Consider the following 18554-nt stretch of genomic DNA (forward strand, 5'->3'; position numbering starts at 1 on the left):
CACGGCCAGGCCCACGCATGCACCTCCGAAACAACCTCGTACCGTGACTCCTCCTAATGACAAAGGCGCCGCAGTGTCGTATTTATCCACCGACACGGGGCATGCGACTTTGAAGTAAAATGTCACCCTTGTACGTGAATACACATGATGGATGTAATGTATGAATACAGGCTAACGACATACGGAAGTTAAGGCCTGGCCGTGAGTCGTATCGGATAGCCAAACGGTGAGGCGACGGTCGCTGGCGATAAGCGGCAAATCCGGCACAGACTTTCATTGTCGTCATTCTATTCTACAGCTGATGGCTGTCCACACTGGCGCGTGTTTCATGACGCCGTAGTCGCCGCAGTGGCTGCTCCTTCGGACGTCCATGCACAGGCACTGGAATATGCCATCAAGAAGGCCCTGATCTACGCCCGTTGGTTTTATTTCGGGATCGTCGGCAATCACTAATGTCAAATCAGCAGGCATAGCTATTTTATTCCGATTATATCTCTAAGGCTACTTCCCAGGAAGAGACGCAAGTATTTTGTATTGCCTCCACTGCCTCGACTCCTTTGTTTGACTCAAAAACTCGCAACTAATGAAAACCTCAAACTTGCTTCACAACCGAAAATTGGAGGCTTATTTATAAACACACTACTTCGCACAATGTACGACAAGTGCATTGTTATGGTAACTAATATTAACGCTGCAGACCTGATTACCGAGCTAGCTCCTACCCCGTTTCGCACCCTGTTTACCAGGGCTTGTAACGACAGTTTTCGGCGGCTTCTAAAAGCGAATAATGCGCGTCGTACACCGTAGTCACCCGTATACCACACACTTACACCGTAGAGCGTTCGCCGCGGATAGCACGTCACGCAACGATTCAGTGAAGCGAGGAATGTTACGCAGGTGCGAATAAGACTTGGAGAATAAAAGTGGCAATCTCCATGTCTGATCAGCATGTCATACGTCAGTGAACGGAAGGGAGACTCTGGGTGAGCAGAATAAACCGCAAACGCAGAAAGTGTCAATCTTGCGAATTATAGTTTGCTACTGTGTAAAAGGGTATATTTTAAAGGGATAATGGGTATACCAGTTTGTCATCATATTTCTGTCTTCACTATGTTTTAGGAACGTGGTTTGACGTACCTGTTTCTCGAACCGGTCTTGCTTCCACGCAGTCCACTGCATAAGGCGTATCGTGCACAGCAGCGTACCTAGAACTTCTGGCGTACTATGGTGTCAGAATTCCCAGCTTCAATGTATTAATCTTTTAGCTGTAATTTACATGTTAAAATATGTACTTCAAATTTCTCTGTCGTAAAATTGACCTGACTAACGGCAATGAGCAGAAAGAGAAATCCTTATAGACAAGCAGATATTCAGATTGCTGGAGCACTTTTCTAAAGACTACCCTATGTTACAGACACTGACTAGTCCATTGAATTTTAAAAATAAAGGCTTGCGTAATGTAGGAACAAATACGCTGTGATGTTTTGAAGTGTCTTATATTCTTACCGGAGATAGTAGTTATCAAAACTAGAAAAAAATTCTATGATGTCCGGAAACAAATCCTTGTCGTGGACATTGCAACGTAAGATAGCCATCTGTCCGTTGCAGTACAGGAGATGCTCATTGTGTTTACAGATGATTGTTAAATGTCCCCGCAGGCAGAAATCTACGGGATTAACGCCACGTGAACGGGATCCCCTCCACAAGGCCACCGCACTTTGGATCTTTGCGTAAGGTACTCTGGTCCGAGGCGGAGAAAGCGGCAGTGAGTGGTGGGACAGGTGAACAGTGAGCGCCGGCTGGAAGAGACACCGAGTACCCGTCGCCGTCGACGCCAGTAAAATGGGCCGCTGGCCAGCAGGTGTCTCCGGCAGCGGCTCTGCACGTGCGCACACCGGCCACCCGCCAGTTTCCTGCACGCCTGTCGCTAGACAAACCCTGCACCAAGTGCACGATAGCGTTTCACTATTCTGTCATTTACTAAAGTACTGAAGTTATCTGCCCGCCCTTAGGCGAAGCGTTTAGATTCACCATGCATTCTACCACAAGTTCCTCTGCTCCCTAAAGTCGCAGTTCTGGCGCGGATCCTTGTCCCGTAACATCCAACGACAGTCTACGCATTCAAAAGCTGGCATGCAGAAAATTGCACTTTTAATGTTTAAGTTACAGTTTATTAAACATACTAAGCCTGACTAATGTGATAAGCTACTATCGACTAACGTGACAACATGGTATCAGACAAACACACATTCTTACCTGAGCTGTATCTCACAAAAAAGCAATTTTGTCATTGCAGACGACTAATGCAACACAACAGAGCTTCACAGTCTACAGTATTCGAAGCTTTTTCTCTTCACTACTTCGCATTCTGACGGAATAACGTTCAAGTCGTTCTCTCCAAATTACGGCTGTCGAGTCAAAGACCAATCTTCTAGACGGTGGTATCTTATTGCTCGCCACGAAGGAGTAGCTCCGTCTCTCCTGCCATTCCGCCACTCATGTAATAGACACATCTTCGCTTCCTAACAGAAATTCAAAAGGTCTAGCAGTGCCACACGCTGCAAAATCAGAGACTACGGAGAAAGTGTAACAGTGGAAAAATATCTGATGATGTAAAGGATCGAAAACACACACCTTCATAGGTGTTCGGTTTACAGATTGCTGTGGACCCAGAGTGGGCGGAGGTGGAATATTAACATGTCCAGATCATAGGACCACAACTGACACAGACTCTCAGCAGACACAAAAATTACGAATCAGTTTGTAGCTGCACAGACGACTGTCTCAGCATATGGAACCGCAATCCATCTCACAGAATGAGTTTGTTGGCCAACTTGTCCAAGTCAGCATTTAACAAATAGATGAAACGTGAAGTTAAAACACCTGCAACCATTACGTACGGAACTACCGAAAAGTAATCCTCTTCCTTCTATCAGGCTATCTTAGGGCGGGTTTCTCTCCGGCCTTTCCTCTTCCAGATTCTCTTACAGTAAAACCGACACAGAGAGATAAAGATGCGAATGGAGAGGAAAAGGAAATAAAATTAAGGTTTAACGTCCCGACGTCGATAATGTCATTGAAGGTGTATCACGAGCTCGGATTGGGGAAAGATATCGACAGCGCATACGAAGATGGTTGCACGGCTGTCTGCCGAAATATTGTGGTAAAGTGCCGACGTCATCTGGCTGCCAGTCCGAAATCTCCGGGTATCTCACTTCGAGGATTAACCGTAACCTGGAGGCCACCAGTACGGGTGAAGTCGCGAATACGCGTTCAGTGTCTGTCTCACCGCTGTCTCACATCCTTCTGTAAGAACGGTGTCAGCAGTAACCACACAGACAGACTGCGCCGAGCTCTCCGGCAGCTAGGCCAGCCAGCATTCTCGTCCTTGAGACAAAATCACTGAAATTTTTTTTAAATTGGTTACAGGTCTATTTAATTTTATTTTACGTTGTTACAAGAAGCTGGAAGCCATACTCGTTGCAACGCGCTGTGCGGTGCCACTACAGTTTACAAGTACACACATTTGACACACTTGTCTGGAAGCGAGTGCGGGAGGGTGCGGTGAAACGCAACGCGTGTACTAGAGTACAGTATAATACAGTAGAGTAGAGTAGAGCAGAGAGTACAAGTGTGGCTGACTCACCCTGGCCGAGCGGCCCGGCGCGCCTGCGCAGTGGAAGCCGCCGCACTGCAACACACAAATAGCCCCGTCACCGTCACTTGTCCGGTCAGGTCACGTGGCCGCGGCGCGGCGGCGGCGGCGGCGGCGCGCAGCTACCTACCTCACCTCACCTCACCTCGCCTCGCCTACACTACTCTACACTACCGCCTCCACACTACTGCTGCCTGCCCAGCGCCCACCTCACCAACCTAGCTAACACGATGACTGCTCCGCACCTACAATCCACTTGAAATTAGTTGGCGTCTGACACTTGGCGTCCAAAGTTCTGCCGTCGTCGCTATAGGTACTCTCCGCAGGCAGCCCGAGAGTTCCGCTTCTTCCGCGATATGCATCGCTCAAAAGACTTTCATTTTACCCAGTAGCAGAGTTCTGGCAGAACGCCAATACTTTAGGCTAAAGAAAACCACTCACCAAAAAGCAGAGGCATTAGGTCGTCGTCCCCTGACACACAAAAAAGAACATTTGCCAGTTTCGGAGCAATACTTTTTCAAGCTAGAGTACGAGTACAAACAAAAATCACACACATATATAAACGAATGCACACACACACACACACACCTAGGCCCCTACATGGCGCTGGCTGGACACACAATACCTGTGATGCGTTTCAGTAATTGGACTAGGCTGGGTTGGGGTTGTCTGGGGTAGGGAGGGTAGAAGGAGAGTGAGGCCTAGTAGCTCACTGGGAGGCAGCCGGTTTGTCAGCAGGTGCTCGGGCTAGACAAGTGATGCACGGTTCGTAGAGACTGTGGGGAGCTGCGCATGCTGAAGGTGAGGGACTGACAGGTCGGACTGAGGGGAAACCGTCACATGGAGGGTGGGGAGACAAGAGATTGAAACAAGCAGAGGACGTGTCGCTAGGATAGCTGTCACCTGCACAGTTCAGAGAAGCTGGTGGTCTAGGGAAGGGTGTAGATGGCCTGGGTCGTGAAGCAGCCATTCAAATTGAGCATATAATGCTCAGCTGCTCGTTGTTCCACAGGGTGCTCAACTTAGTCTCAGTGACAGTTCGTCAGTAGCCGTTTGTCCTGGTGGACAGCGAAATAAAGTTATACTGACATAAAAAAAGTGTGCAGTATTTACAGTACGTTTGGTGTATGACATAGCTGCTTTCACTGGTGACCTGGCCTCTGGTGAAGTGCAATAAGTCTGTTACAGGTCTAGAGTAGCAAGTGCCAAGTAACTGGATTGGGAGAGTCTCTAACTTTGGTCTTCCACTCCTTCCACCACCGTCAAGAATCACCTAGAAAGCAGACCCGCCCCATCATCCAGTATCGTGTTGTAGTGGACTGAGTGAACCGTATCCTTCACCAGGGCTTTGCTTATTTCTCATCCTGCCCTGAAATGAGAGACATTCAACCCTTCCTACATTGGTGTTCCATCGAGTGCCCAACCTATACAACATCGTAGTCCATCCCTAAACTGCTTCCACTCCCAAGCCTTTGTCACAGGGATCGTATCCTTCTGGTATATCGAGGTGCAAGACCTGCCCAATGCACCCGCCCAGCACTCCCTGCTGTACTCCAGTCACAGACCTGCTGTACCCCATCAGAGTAGAAGCCACCTGTGAAATCTGCCATGCCATACACCAAATCTGCTGTCTCAACACTCCACAGTTTCTTATGTCGGTTTGACTATTAACCAGCTGTCCACCAGGATGGATGGGCAATGCCAAACTGTCGCTAAGAGAAAACTTGACCACCTCACGGCACAATGTGCGGCAGAGCATAATACGCTCACTTTCGATGGTAGCTTCACAGCTCGGGCCATCTAAATCCTTAACTCCACCACCAGCTTCTCTTAACTATGCAGATGGGAATTAGCCTTGCAACACGTCCTCTGCTTTCGTAATCGTCCTCGTTTCGGTCTCTGTGGTAGCCCACTGTCCCTCAGCCGTCAGGCAGCAGTTTCCCCTTGCTCCATGCTGCGAGGTCCTCACAACTGACCTCCTCGTACAGCCTCCATTGCGCTTCGCTGCCAGCCGTGCGTCACTCGCCTGCCCCGTGCACCTGCCAACCCCCCCTGCCACTGCCACTTCCCTGCCTGACAAACCGGCTGCCTCCCTCCGAGCCATATCTACCCACCCAGAACCCTCGCCCTGCCTCCAGCCTCTCTGCCCCTCGACCCTCCCTACTCTCCCTACCCTACAGCCTAATCCATTTGCCAAAATGCAGCACAAGCATTACGTGTCTAGCCAGCGCCACGTAGGGGCACGGGCGTGTTTATGCGCGTGTTTGAGTGTGTGTCTGTATGTGTGAGTGATTTCTGTGTATGTTTGGTCTCTAGCTCGAAGAAGGATTACTCCGAAATCCAGCATATTCTCTCTACTTCTTGTGTGTGCCTGACGACGACACGACGCTTCTGCTTTTTGGTGAGTATGTTCTAAAGTATTTAATTTTACCTACGGTGTCTCCGAGTATAACAAAAACCAATTCTTTCAAAACTACTGAACACACTGAATTATCTTTTCTCGTTGATTAGTAAAATACCTCATTTGACGACAATCCTTTACCGCATTTCGTGACACATTGCGTTCGCATTTTATAAGCTTCGGCAAAAGCGTTTTGGTTTACAATTCTGTCGATATTTAACTCACAGTAGACATGAACAATAACAGCTTTCCGTAAAAAATCACGTAGAAATCCTAAAATTCTCGGTATAGTTCTATCTAACGTCTCCTAGCACGTCAGAAACCTGTGCTAATTTTAATTAGGTTTGAAATTTTTGTTTTTCCAAATAGACGAAATTTTCGTCTCCGGAAAAGTTTCCTACCCGAGAAGTGGCCGGCGCAGTGCTCTGCGAGCCGCCTTCTCTGTCAGATGCCGGCCAGCTAACTTATGCAGGAGTGTGAGGTCCGGTCGACAGGGGGTCCCTGCACAACGTGGACACCGTAACACTTAACAAACAATTTTCAACTGGCGCAAGCAATCATAATTTGTCGATTTATTATTTACATATTACTACTGCAACGCGTTACAGGCATACATAAACCTCACTATCAGGCAATCGTTAGCGCGCAGGAACTCACATAACCGGACACAATTATCTTAATGATAACAACCTCCTGCCAGATTTAAATTAATTTTTGATTGCTAAATGAACCCAAAGTCGACATTTTATACCCAGGAAGAAATTTCATTAGCAACATAATCTAAAGAAATAGTGGTTATTCAGGCATGCGTGCCTCATGTTCCCGCCATCATGTATTTTACACCCTGTTTTTAATGTACTTCCACCTCACTACGTTAACTGAAATTACTACTGTCACTGAGTTGCTGCATTGCCTGATCGTGAGCGGCGCTAGCAGTGCGTATCAATATATCCCCCCTCGTAGTACCTTTGCTCGACTGCTATTACTTCCCAGTCATTGTGTGTGTGTGTGTGTGTGTGCATCGACTCCCAGTTTCTCTTCGTGCGTGCTTTGTTACTGTTGGATATCGTTCAGGTATTCGTTCAAGTGTTTCTCAGGTTGTGTATTTTCTCGGCATTCTGAAGGGGGTCGGTCGGTTGGTGAGGACCAAGGAGGATATCTCCACGTGGCGCAGTTGGCTGCGTCTGCTGGCAGTCCTGCGCATTGTCAGAGAGTATGTGGAGCTGTCCAATAGCTACGAGCTTCTTGGCTGACCGACCCAGGACGTCAAAGTTGAGCGGTGGCTTGAGTACCTAAGCCACGTCTGTTCCTGTTGTCTCGTTCGTTTCGGTGGTTCGCTGTTGGGGAGCTTTTCCTGTGAGCAACACCGAGTGTTTGTAGTGATGAAATTGAGCTGCCGTGCGGTGGAATTAACTATATTGGTTCACTACGATTCAAGTTCACCAGCGGAATTTTCTGCCTTGTGGCCGTTAGTGTTCTGGTTACATGTCCTGGCCACTAATTTAATTTCAGGCAGTGTCCTTTCTTCACCTGTTGTCGCTGTCAAACACAATGTGTAATTTTGGCAGCTTAATACATATTTCATTGTGGATAATCGCGTCCATAACATTTCGGTCTTTAAGTTTTCATGTACCGATTGGTGGCTATCAAGTCGTTTGGTCAGTTGGTCTGTGACTGTCTCTTGGTTGGGTTACCGACAGATCAAGTGTAGTTGGGTCCACCACCTGTCTCACCTATGTTAATGTTAATGTTTCGAGGGCAGCCCCCCCCCCCTCCCCACCCCCCTGGAGGGGTGTGAATGCCGTTGCCTATACTGTCCTTTTCATGGGTGTTTAATGGTCTGTTGGTAATCTATTATAGCCAATGCTTTAAAAGAAAAAGTTTTATTGTGTTTTATGTAAATCAAGAGCCTTCAGCCCGTATAAGTAAGTCTGAATTCTGGAAAGTGGATATTTTGCTGAAAGTTACTGTTGTTGTGCTATCTTTTCATTTAGTGCCCCGTCAGCCACTTAAAACTTAAAGGTTTAAGGCATCTTGAATTTATGGAAAATCAGTTGTGGGCCTTCAGTCGCTTAAAACCTTATTCTTAAATTTAGTTATTTTCGTTGCGCACTTTTTCAATTAGTGTGCTTTTGGCCACTTAAAACTAATAGGTTAAGGTATTTTTGAATTTTTGGAAAATCAATTGTGGGCCTTCAGCCGCTTAAAGCCTTATTCTCAAAATTTCCCCTTCAGCGAAAACATTGCGGCCTTCTGCCTTAAAAGGTTATGGTAATATACTTTTTTAAACTTCATTGTGGCCTTCAGCCGTTTGTATTGAACCTTGTATATGTTTTTTCTATCCACTTTTGCCTTGAGGCTTCCAGTCTAGCTGTGATAATTATATAATTTTATTTGCAATTTTAACCGCGTGTCTTCAGTCACTTGAAATTTATCTTGTTCGTTTTTAAGGTTTCTTGTTTGGAGATGTGAAACAATCCTAGTGCAGTTGAAATTGTTGGCTCCGGATGCTTTATTATATGAGTATCATCAGAAGTGTCCGTCGTGGATTTGTGAAAGCTTACATGGCTCCACTACTCAGCAGAAACAGTTGGCAGCTGCGATGCTCTCGCTTGCCCTGGTGCGTCCAGCAACTACTCTGACGATGAAACAAGTCAAATGGATTGACAGTCCAGACTGACCTCTCGCTTCTGATAACGAGAGAGGTCCCCCGTTTCTCCTGGCATTCTGAATCACAGGCGGAACGACCAGCTGGTGTTCCAAACGTGCAGCAAGGCAGCTTTTCCAAAGCCTAAGGAAGGACCAAAGAGATAGCATCCGGCCAGTTGTAAATTGGGAGAGCAGTAACGTATCTTAGCGAAGGATTTTTCGTATCGGATTTCACAGAATGCAACATGCGAGATACGCTGATCAGCACAGACCTACTAACCAGATAAACCGATCCAGGCGACAACAGCATCACCTAGAGACGAATGACTACTAGTCAGACACACGCACGGTGCATGCAGTATCAGTCAGCGTGCTGACCGCATGTGGGACGGGGAAGGCGCGCGATCTAGCTACATGACCGAGGACAGGTTGTGATGGCCCGCAGGTAGAACACGAGCATTTCGGAAACTGCACGACTTGTCGGGTGATCGACGAGGCGAAACCAAAGTGACATCACGTCCAGACGTCGGTGGCCACCCCTAATTACAGATGTCGGACATCGGAGACTGGGCAGGCTGGTAAAATAGGACAGAGGGCGAGCTGTGGCGGAACTACTGCGCAGAGCACAAGCGTCTCTGAAAGCAAAGTGCACGGAACTCTCCTAACTACGGGCCTAGGCAGCCATCGACCCGTGAATGTGACAATGTTAACACCACCACGACTGAAACGGGCGTGTGAACATCGGCACTGGACGTTGGCGCAGTGCGAGAGCGTTGCACGGTCTGAGGAATCCCGTTACCTTCTTCATCGTGATGATGAGAGGGCGCGAATCCGTCGTCCTCCACGGGAACAAGTCCTCGACACCTGTGCTGCGGGATGGAGACAAGCTGGCGGCGCCGCGCGGTTTAGGGCGCCATGTCACGGTTTGTGCGGCCCCTCCCACCGGATGTTCGAGTCCTCCCTCGGGCATGGGTGTGTGTGTGTTGTTCTTAGCATTATTTAGTTTAAGTAGTGTATAAGTCTAGGGACCGATGACCTCAGCAGTTTGGTCCCTTAGGAATTCACGCACGCGCGCGCGCGCACACACACACACACACACACACACACACACACACACACACACACAAGCTGGCGGCTGCTCCATTATCCTCTGGGGAACATTCACAGGGGCATTCGTTGGTGCAGTGGAGCTCGTGCTAGGCACCGTGTCGGCCATAGAGCATCGCTCACCGCTTGCAGACCACGTACGCCCCTTGATGACGGCAGTGGCAGTGGCATTTTTCGGAAAGACAATTCGCCATGTCACAAGTACAAGAGTGTGATGGATTCGAGGAACACAGTGGCGAATTCCAATTGATATGCTGCTTCCCCCCCAGATCTGAACCCGAAAGCAGAAATCTGGGATGTTATTGAAAGTGGAGTCGGAACTCATCGCCCTCCTCCCCGAAATTTACGGAAGTTAGGCGACTCGCTTGTGCAGGTGTGGTGGCAGCTGCTTCCAGAGACCTGCCGAGGCCTGGTTGTTTCCAGGCCACGACGCGTCGCCGCTGTTATCCGTTAACTGGCTGTCAGGTAGTTAATGGAAATGCCGTGTGGCCAGGGCCTCCCGTCGGGTACATCGTTCGCCTGGTGCGAGTTGACGCCACTTCGGCGACTTGCGTCTCGATGGGGATGAATAATGATGATGATAAGGACAACGCCCTGTCCCTGAGCGGAGAAAATCTCCGACGCAGCCGGGAATCGAACCCGGGCCGTTAGGTATGACATTCCGTCGCGCTGACCACTCAGCTATCAGGTAGGTGGCCGTAATGTTCTGGACTATCAGTGTAGGCGTCTTTTTTTAGGCGAATAAACTGACCTGTTGGAGTGTGGCAGTGACCATATCATGCTGTATATGAAAATGAGATAAAACTGAAAGTGACGGAAAAGGAAAGAGTGAGGCAGTTTTGTCTGACAGATAAAACTAGTCTCAATGAATATGGAGAAAGAATAAGACCCAAACTCCAAAACTTAGCAGAGGAAGGAGTAGCTCCCAAAATATGGGACAAAATGAAGGAAATGATCAGTTCATCTCTCCCTGAACAGGTTACTAACACCCCTCAAGCGAATAATCCCTGGATTTCGAACAATACTGCTCATCGAAGAACGGAGCACACTAAAGAAACGTGGCATACAAACCGCTCAAGATGAAGAAGCATACAAAGAACTCTGCTGCAAAATACAGCGCAGCTGCCGATTTGACAGGACACAGTATCTTACCAGTGTTTGTGATGACAAAGAACATCATCAAAAACTACATGAAACGCGTGACCTATTCAAGGAGATAAACACCATCAGACCAGAGTTCAAGCAGCGCACGTCGTGGATGGTACAAGATACAGATGGCACTATTATTAGTGACAAGCAGTTAGCAACAGCTAGGTGGAAACAACACTGTGAAACACTGTATTGCAAAGGAAACAACATCTAAGAAGAGAACATTTGTATGGAATCAAATAAAGAAATTGATACTCTGTACAGTGAAATGCCATAAAACATCCGAAAAACAACAAATCCTCAGGTACAGGTCGTATTTCCAGAGATAAGCTGACTGCGATGGGAGAGGAAGGCATGCATTACCTGCATTTAATATGTAGTAAAATGTGGAAAACGGATGAATGGCCTAGAGACTGGATTACATCTGTCCTAATTCCTCTGCACAAAATAGCATCAGCAACTATAGACCCATGGCATTAATACTACATGCTAGTAAAGTGCTTCTGCATATAATAAATCAACGCCTAAAAATTTTCTGCAGTCTCAGATTTCCGCAGAACAAGCGAGTTTCGTGTCAGGTAAAGGTACTCGAGGGCCAATCTTGAATTTAAGGCAGATAATTGAAAAATATTATGAGTTCTGTGTCCCTCCCTACATCTGCTTCCTACATTATAAAAAGGCCTTTGATTGTGTCGTGTGGGACAAGTTGTGGCATGTACTCAACGAATCTGGGGTTCCAAAACACCTGGTATCCTTACTAAAAGGTCTTTATAATAGCGATACCGCAACCATAAAAGTAGATGGTGAATACTCGGAATTTTTCAATGTGAGAAATAGCGTCAGACAAGGTTGCATACTGTCACCTCAACTCTACAATATCTATGGAGAGTGTGTAATCAGGAAAGTGCTGGATGGCTGGGACGGTGGAATTTCAATTGGCGGCAGGAAAATCAACAATTTACGCTTCGCAGATGATAGTACACTCATAGCAGGAAGTGAGGAAGGACTTGGAATCTGTTCTCAAGAGTGAAAGATATTAGTCTAAACCTTGGCTTAGAGATAAACATGAAAAAAAAACCAAACCAATGGTTACAAATCGCCAAGGCATCGACGAAAACCAACTTACAGGATGCCTAAGGAATCTGGAGATAGTGATTGATTATGCATATCTAGGCTCTGTGATCAATTGCACAGGAAAGTGTGATAAAGAGATAAGACGACGAATCATTCTTAGCCGAGCAGCAATGGTGAAACTCACCAAGATATGGCAGAATCGGGCAATATCCATTACAACGAAGATGAGCTTGGTAGAAGCATTGGTGTTTACGGTATTCTTATACGGATGCGAGACCTGGTCCGTGAAAGGCAGTGTGTGACGAAACGTCATATAAATTGACATTTCGAGAAAAATTAAAAGGTTTTTTTGTGTGTTAAAAAATATGAAAGGCTAAGTCCGCGTGCGCCATGAATATCAGATATTAAAATGTGTTGCTTATTATATGTAAAACTCGCAAACGGCGATGCGTTCAACAAATAGCCTTTTTGTGTATAGTATCTGTGTAATGTAGATGGAGAGGAACAGAGATAATGTTTTTTGGGTTAGATTTTTTTTTCCTAAGTTGTTTTCGTCTAGCGGAAGGTCGCCATCGTACCAAGTCTGATATTTAATGTAAGACTGTCTGTAAGATATCTGAACATATGTCCAATTGTTATTAGAAAGTGTTGGTTATTGAAGTAGTGAGCACCTCCCATAATAGCCACCATTAATAACTCTGTTTCAGAACTTCGTGTTGCGGGCAGCTCTCTTTCTCTACCAGCATTTGGTCGGCCATTACGCTGACGATATTTTTAGTTAGAAATTCAGTCTGTAATATTAAATGTAAATGCACGAGACTTCTCTATTTTGATCTTCTAATAGTTTCAAAGCTAGTAAAGTAAAGACAAATTCCATCCATTAATGTTTTCGTACTGACTGAGTTCAGTATGTTTAAGATTGGCGGCTTAACGGCAGGTGAGATTCTCCTCAATTTTTGCCTTGCAGATAACGAATAGTGAATACAGAAATATATTCCTTTTCATAAGCATAAAAAATATCTCAGTTTCTTTGTGAAAGTAGGTACATAAGTGACCAGTAGCCCCTGAGAGTCAACTTAATCATTACAGTTTGCGTAAAAGCACGCATATTTTCTCTCCACAATAGCAGCGCCCCCCCCGCGAAATATCTGTTAGAAGGCGGTGAGTCGCGCTGTGTATAAAATATTACTTCGTGCGTAATTCGGAATAGCCGATGTCCGTACGTATGTTATCGTGGTATTGGGTTATTCCAGAGTCTCAAGCTAGCCCACAGTATTTAACAGAGTAAATAATATTTCAGTATTCAGTATTTATTTATTTATTTTTTTGATTAATCACTGTAAATATAGAATTTAACAAAACTACCAACCCCAAGTAAGTGATAAGAGCAGCATTGATGCATTCGAGATGTGGTGTTGGCGGGAGATTCTACGTGTACCGTGGACACAAAAAAGAACAAATGTTTCAATAACAGAAGAACTTAAAATCACAAGAAGGTCATCTTCTCGTGTCAGCCAAAGATACCTTCAGTTCCTTGGGCACATCTTGAGAAGGAAGGGGAATAATTTAGAGAAGACCACCGTGCAGGGAAAAACTGAGGGCAGAAGACCACGTGGGACAGCAGCAAACAGGTGGTTGGATCGAGCGAAGAACAGTACCAGCCTGCCTCTTCACGTCGCATTCAGAAAGGCCGAAGATCGCTGTGGATGGAGACATCTGTCTGAAGTTTCAACTACGTAAGAATGAATGAGGAAATGAGGTGACGACACTCAGCAGTGATTACACCGACTGGCCTGCCCATCCCCCCCTCGGAGCACCTGCAGGGTACATCCAGCAGACGCGCCGCAGACCGTCCAGACGCACCAACTCCCCTCCAGTTGCGCTGCTGGGAGAGTGGAACGTGTCCCCCACACCACGCAACTCACCTTGTCGTCAGCAAGCGAGCACGTCGCGAAGCGTGCGTTGTTGCACTCTAGTAAGAACCAAGCACCACGTTTTATAATTCCCAGGGGTCCGTCAGGAATCGTCGTGACTTCTGTGTAATTATTGTCTTTCAATCAAAGTGTCATTTCTGTTCGCCTGATTGCTTGTTTGTTTCAATTACCTTCTGCACTGTAGTGTAATAGTTGTTACCAAGTATGGTCCACGTTCCATAGAACTAAGCTGCTTGGCAGTGACACATCATATAAAAGTTACTTTCACTGTTAGATTTTGCACACCAGTACAAATGACGTGTCTTGCTGAAGAAATATGCTGTGTACGCCAGAAGGTATGGGCACAGCCCACTTGTAAGAAAGCCGTCCAGCCTAAGACTCAGACACAACATACTGTAGTTTAGGCTGAGTTCCAAAGACGGCGCACACGTCGACAAGTACGTTCCGCTTCCGCCTTACGTCTCACAAATATTTTCCAAGTGGACGTTCATCCGCCAGACGCGTATGTAAGCGGACACTCAGTACTTAGTCAATACCTGAAAATAGTACCTCAGATAGTACCGAGCGAGTGTCTGAGGAGTCGTCTACAGTCGCCGCAAAGAATAGTGAAAGTGGACATTATAGAAGTTATGTCAGTCATCGTTAACTTGTGTTCAGCAAGCTCTCGGAATCCATCCTTACCCAGCGCATGCATGACCACCTCCAAAGACACCACCTCCTCCCCAACACCCAATGTGACTTTCGACCTTCCTTCTCTGCCGATGACCAACTCCTACGCCTCACTCCTCTCCTTCCAGCTTAACTCCCGTCGCTCCGCCATTTTTGTCTCCCTAGGCATCGAAGAGGCCTACCAGCGTGTACGGCAGCCCGGTCTGCTGTTTAAACTGCAGACCTCTGCCCCTCCTATCAACTGTTCCATCTGATTGCCTCCTTCCTCTCCCACCGCGCCCCTCACACGTTACCATCCATAACGCCGATTCCCGCACCTTCTACCCCTCTGTAGGGCTCTGTACTCTCCCCTCTCCTCTACGTCCTGTACACGGCAGATATGCCCCAACCCACTCCCCTTTACAGTCCACCTCCTACAGTATGCTGATGACACCACATACCTTTCCCTCGCTCCTACCCTACTCCAGAATCACCTTGACCTTTTTGCCACACGGTGTAACCAGTGGCTCATCAAAATCAATCCTTCCGAGACCCAGACAATCCTCGTAGGTCATTCCACTTGCTCCTTCCGGCTCCTTGATTTTTCCCTTACCATCTGCACTCGTCCTGTCCGCCTCTCCCCCACCCTCACATACCTTTGGATCATCATTGACTGTAAGCTCACCTGGATCCCTCATCTCTGCTCTATCCAATCCAAAGCCCACAACCGCCTCTGTCTCCTTAAACTCCTCTCTGGCTGGACATGGGGGCTGAACCCCACATCTACAAATCCTTAATCCGTCCCATACTCTGTTATGCCAGTCCCACCGGGGTATCCAATTCCCCCCCCCCCCCCCAAATTCTATAAGATTCCTTTCCCCCATCTGATCCTTTTCCTCGAACATGTCCATGTCCGCTGCAACTCCCACTGACTCGATCCCCCTCATCCCCTGGTTGCTCCAACCCCCACCCATTGCCCCACCTTCACTGTTGTATCCCCCTATCCCCCACCTATACACCCTTCATCTCCTTTCCCAAGGTGACTTCCACCAATTCCCCCTCCCTGATAAAGCCCCTCTCTCCCTCCATTTATATCTCCTATCAACTTTGATCCTCATCTCCCACTCCCTCCGTCTGTACTTTGTCCAGGCTCCCTCTCCCTTCCTTCTATCCTGTTTTGCTCCACCTACCCACTTCTTGACTCCATTCTCTCCCCCCAAGTGCTTTTCCCCTCCACTGTCTTCCCCACTCCTTTCTCGCGTCTGCCCTGCTACCCCCCCCCTCCCTTTTTCAGTGTCCTCTTCCTCCATCGGCTCTCCCCTTTTTCCCCTCCTCATCTGTCCAGGTCCTCCCCCACCCCCTTACCCATATGCCTTTGTACTCTATAGTGCAGCGATTCCCATGAGTGTTCAGTGTTGTGTGTCCCCTATTTTAAGTATTGCGAACATAAACCACACTGTCGCTGTGTTTTTCAATTGTGCCTGTCTATTTCCTAAGTGTTTTTAATCAGCATTACTGACCTCTTTGTTTCTTATGTTTTCTTCACAACTTGTTCGCCATGTACCAGTTTTAACCAGTCACCGTTTTATCACGCCTTTTTATTGTTATATTTCCTCATTAAGCTGCTGCCAGCCCGCTCCCCCTCTGGTGGGGGGGGGAGGGGGGTGTCGAAATACAATAAAGAAAAAAAAGTCGTTAACTGGATCTACGACTATACCAGTGTTTAAAGATAGATCAGTGCAAATGGATACTCATCTACGTATACTGCCACGCGCAGTTTTCATACTGAAGTAATGTAAATTATAGCTACAATTTGTTGAAAGTATCAAATTTTAGAAAATTCCGTTTAGCGTTATGAAATCTACGTTTTACTTTTGAAGAGACAAGTATCATTCATATGTCTGATAGATGTTATTTGGACGTAAGTAAATTTAATTTTTCTGGAGAAAGTATCAACAAATCGTTGTAAATTGCCGCTAATCAATGTTTTAATCCATCTTTGTCACAGATGTTGTCTAATACTATCGGTCGTGTGATGGGACAGTATAGTTTTTGTGTGCAAGAAGGCCACTTCATAACAGGAATCAATCGGTTGTAGGGGGTTCTCTTTCTGCCATATTTTTATGTTTGATGTCAAGGGTACGTGGTGATCACAACAGAAGGATAGACTCTTCCTTCTTTGCATTCTAGCTGACGTTACTTAGAATCTAGCACGTTGTGGCCATATCCGGTTATGCGACTGCAGTCTGTGTTCTTTTTACGAGGGTTGCCCAGAAAGTAACGTACCGCATTTTTTACTCAGCCGAAAACAGTTCTACGAATGCGAAACGTTACGTATGCGTTATCTGAAGCCTCCTGAGTGAGCGAGCCAAGTTTCCGTCACTTCCGACAGATGGCGTAGCCGTCTGTAGTGATGGACGTTACAAGCAACGTGCCGCCATTCCACTGCAGAGAAAGAAACCGTGGGGAATGTTGACAAACGCTTGGGCGACATCTATGGAGCATCCGCTGTAGACAGAAGTACAGTTAGTCGCTGGGCACGGAGGATGAGGTCATCAGGAGGCGGTGCGGCTGAGCTCCACGATTTGCAGCGCTCGGGGAGACCATCCGTGGCCGTCACACCTGACACGTTGCAGCGAGCTGATGTCATTCGCGAGGACAGGCGCATTACGGTTCGGCAGTTGACGCCACATCTGTCAATCAGCAAACCAAGTGTGGATGCATTAATCCGCACTTCCGGATATTCAAAAATGTGTGCAAGATGGGTTTGGCGGTGTCTAACGGTGGATCACATATCATTCAGAAAAAACATTTGTCTTTATTTGTTGCAATATTTTGAAGCTGAGGGGGAGGCCTTCTTGTCCCTGATTGTGATAGGCAATGAAACCTGGGTTCGCCATTCTGAGCCTGAAACAAAAGGACAGTCGCTGGAATGGCGCCATTCGCTCTCCCCACAGAGGTAATGTCACGGTCACTGTGGTCTGGGACTGTGAAGGCGTGATTCTCGTTGAAGTGGTGCCAAGTGGCCGTACCATTAATTCAGAAGCACATTGACAAAGCTCGAGGCGCGCTTCCGGCGAGTTCTGCTCCACAGCAATGCAGGAGATGTTTTGCTGCATCACGATAACGCTCGGCCCGACACAAGTCTGAGGACTGCTGAACACATCGCAAAACAGGGTCTGACAGTGTTATACCGCATCTAGCCTACAGCCCTGACCTATGCCCTCGGACTTGCACTCTTTGGGGCCACTGAAGACATTGTGAGGACGGCGAGACGGTGATTGACACAATGAAGCACTGGCTCCGCCACCGGGACAACGCTCAGTACCGACAGGACACACGCGCCCTCGTTTCGCGCTGGAGGACGGCCGTAGAACGGGATGGAGATTACGTGGAAATGTAGGGTGCCATTCTTTCGTGTCTGTAATTCTCATTATGTCCAATAAAGAATTGTCGAAGAGAAAATGCGGTGCATTACTTTCTGGGCAACCCTCACAGGAAGGGAGAGTTCCCTGTTTTCCTCGTCGCCGCCCGAAGAGTCAGTGTCCCGACTCCGGACGAGGTCTCCACAGCCCAACTGCCGCTCAAGCTCCAGCTAAGCCTACACAGGCTGCGCGCTCATCCGCTTGCCGTCTTCGCCTCTGGAACGTCAGGGAAGCGTTCACCTCGACTACGGAGTAATCACTGTTACCGCTGAAGTACAGACGGTCCGGCGTTGCGCGAGAACCGATGCCCACGCAGACAGGCCGCCGTCGGTAGGCGACGTCCCGGCTTCTAGGAGAGAATCGATTAACGAGGTACGGGCAGCGTCGAGACGAGTGCGAGAAAGTCGACGTGCCGTTCAGGGCTTCAGGCAGCAGCGGCACCAAATGATGGCAGCGCAGAGACCGAACAATTCAGACCGCTGCTCCACGTCGTCGCTATGGCTGGCTGTTGG

The 18554-nt window shown here is 47.5% G+C and overlaps 1 protein-coding gene across 5 annotated transcripts in view; it reads right to left on the bottom strand.

Moving 5' to 3' along the window:
- LOC124613920 (neurexin-1) overlaps positions 1 to 18554 on the bottom strand; it is a 2081056-nt gene that overhangs the window by 1946796 nt on the left and 115706 nt on the right. For 4 of the 5 annotated variants that reach the window (XM_047142674.1, XM_047142673.1, XM_047142671.1 and 1 more), the window contains exon 2: positions 3647 to 3691. The exons of the other annotated variant lie outside the window; for it this stretch is intronic. In XM_047142674.1, coding sequence (XP_046998630.1) covers positions 3647 to 3691 — 45 coding nt within the window. The remainder of the gene's footprint in view (positions 1 to 3646; positions 3692 to 18554) is intronic. 5 annotated transcript variants of the gene reach the window in all.

Source organism: Schistocerca americana, chromosome 4 (assembly GCF_021461395.2).
Source record: "Schistocerca americana isolate TAMUIC-IGC-003095 chromosome 4, iqSchAmer2.1, whole genome shotgun sequence".
NCBI lineage: Eukaryota > Metazoa > Arthropoda > Insecta > Orthoptera > Acrididae > Schistocerca > Schistocerca americana.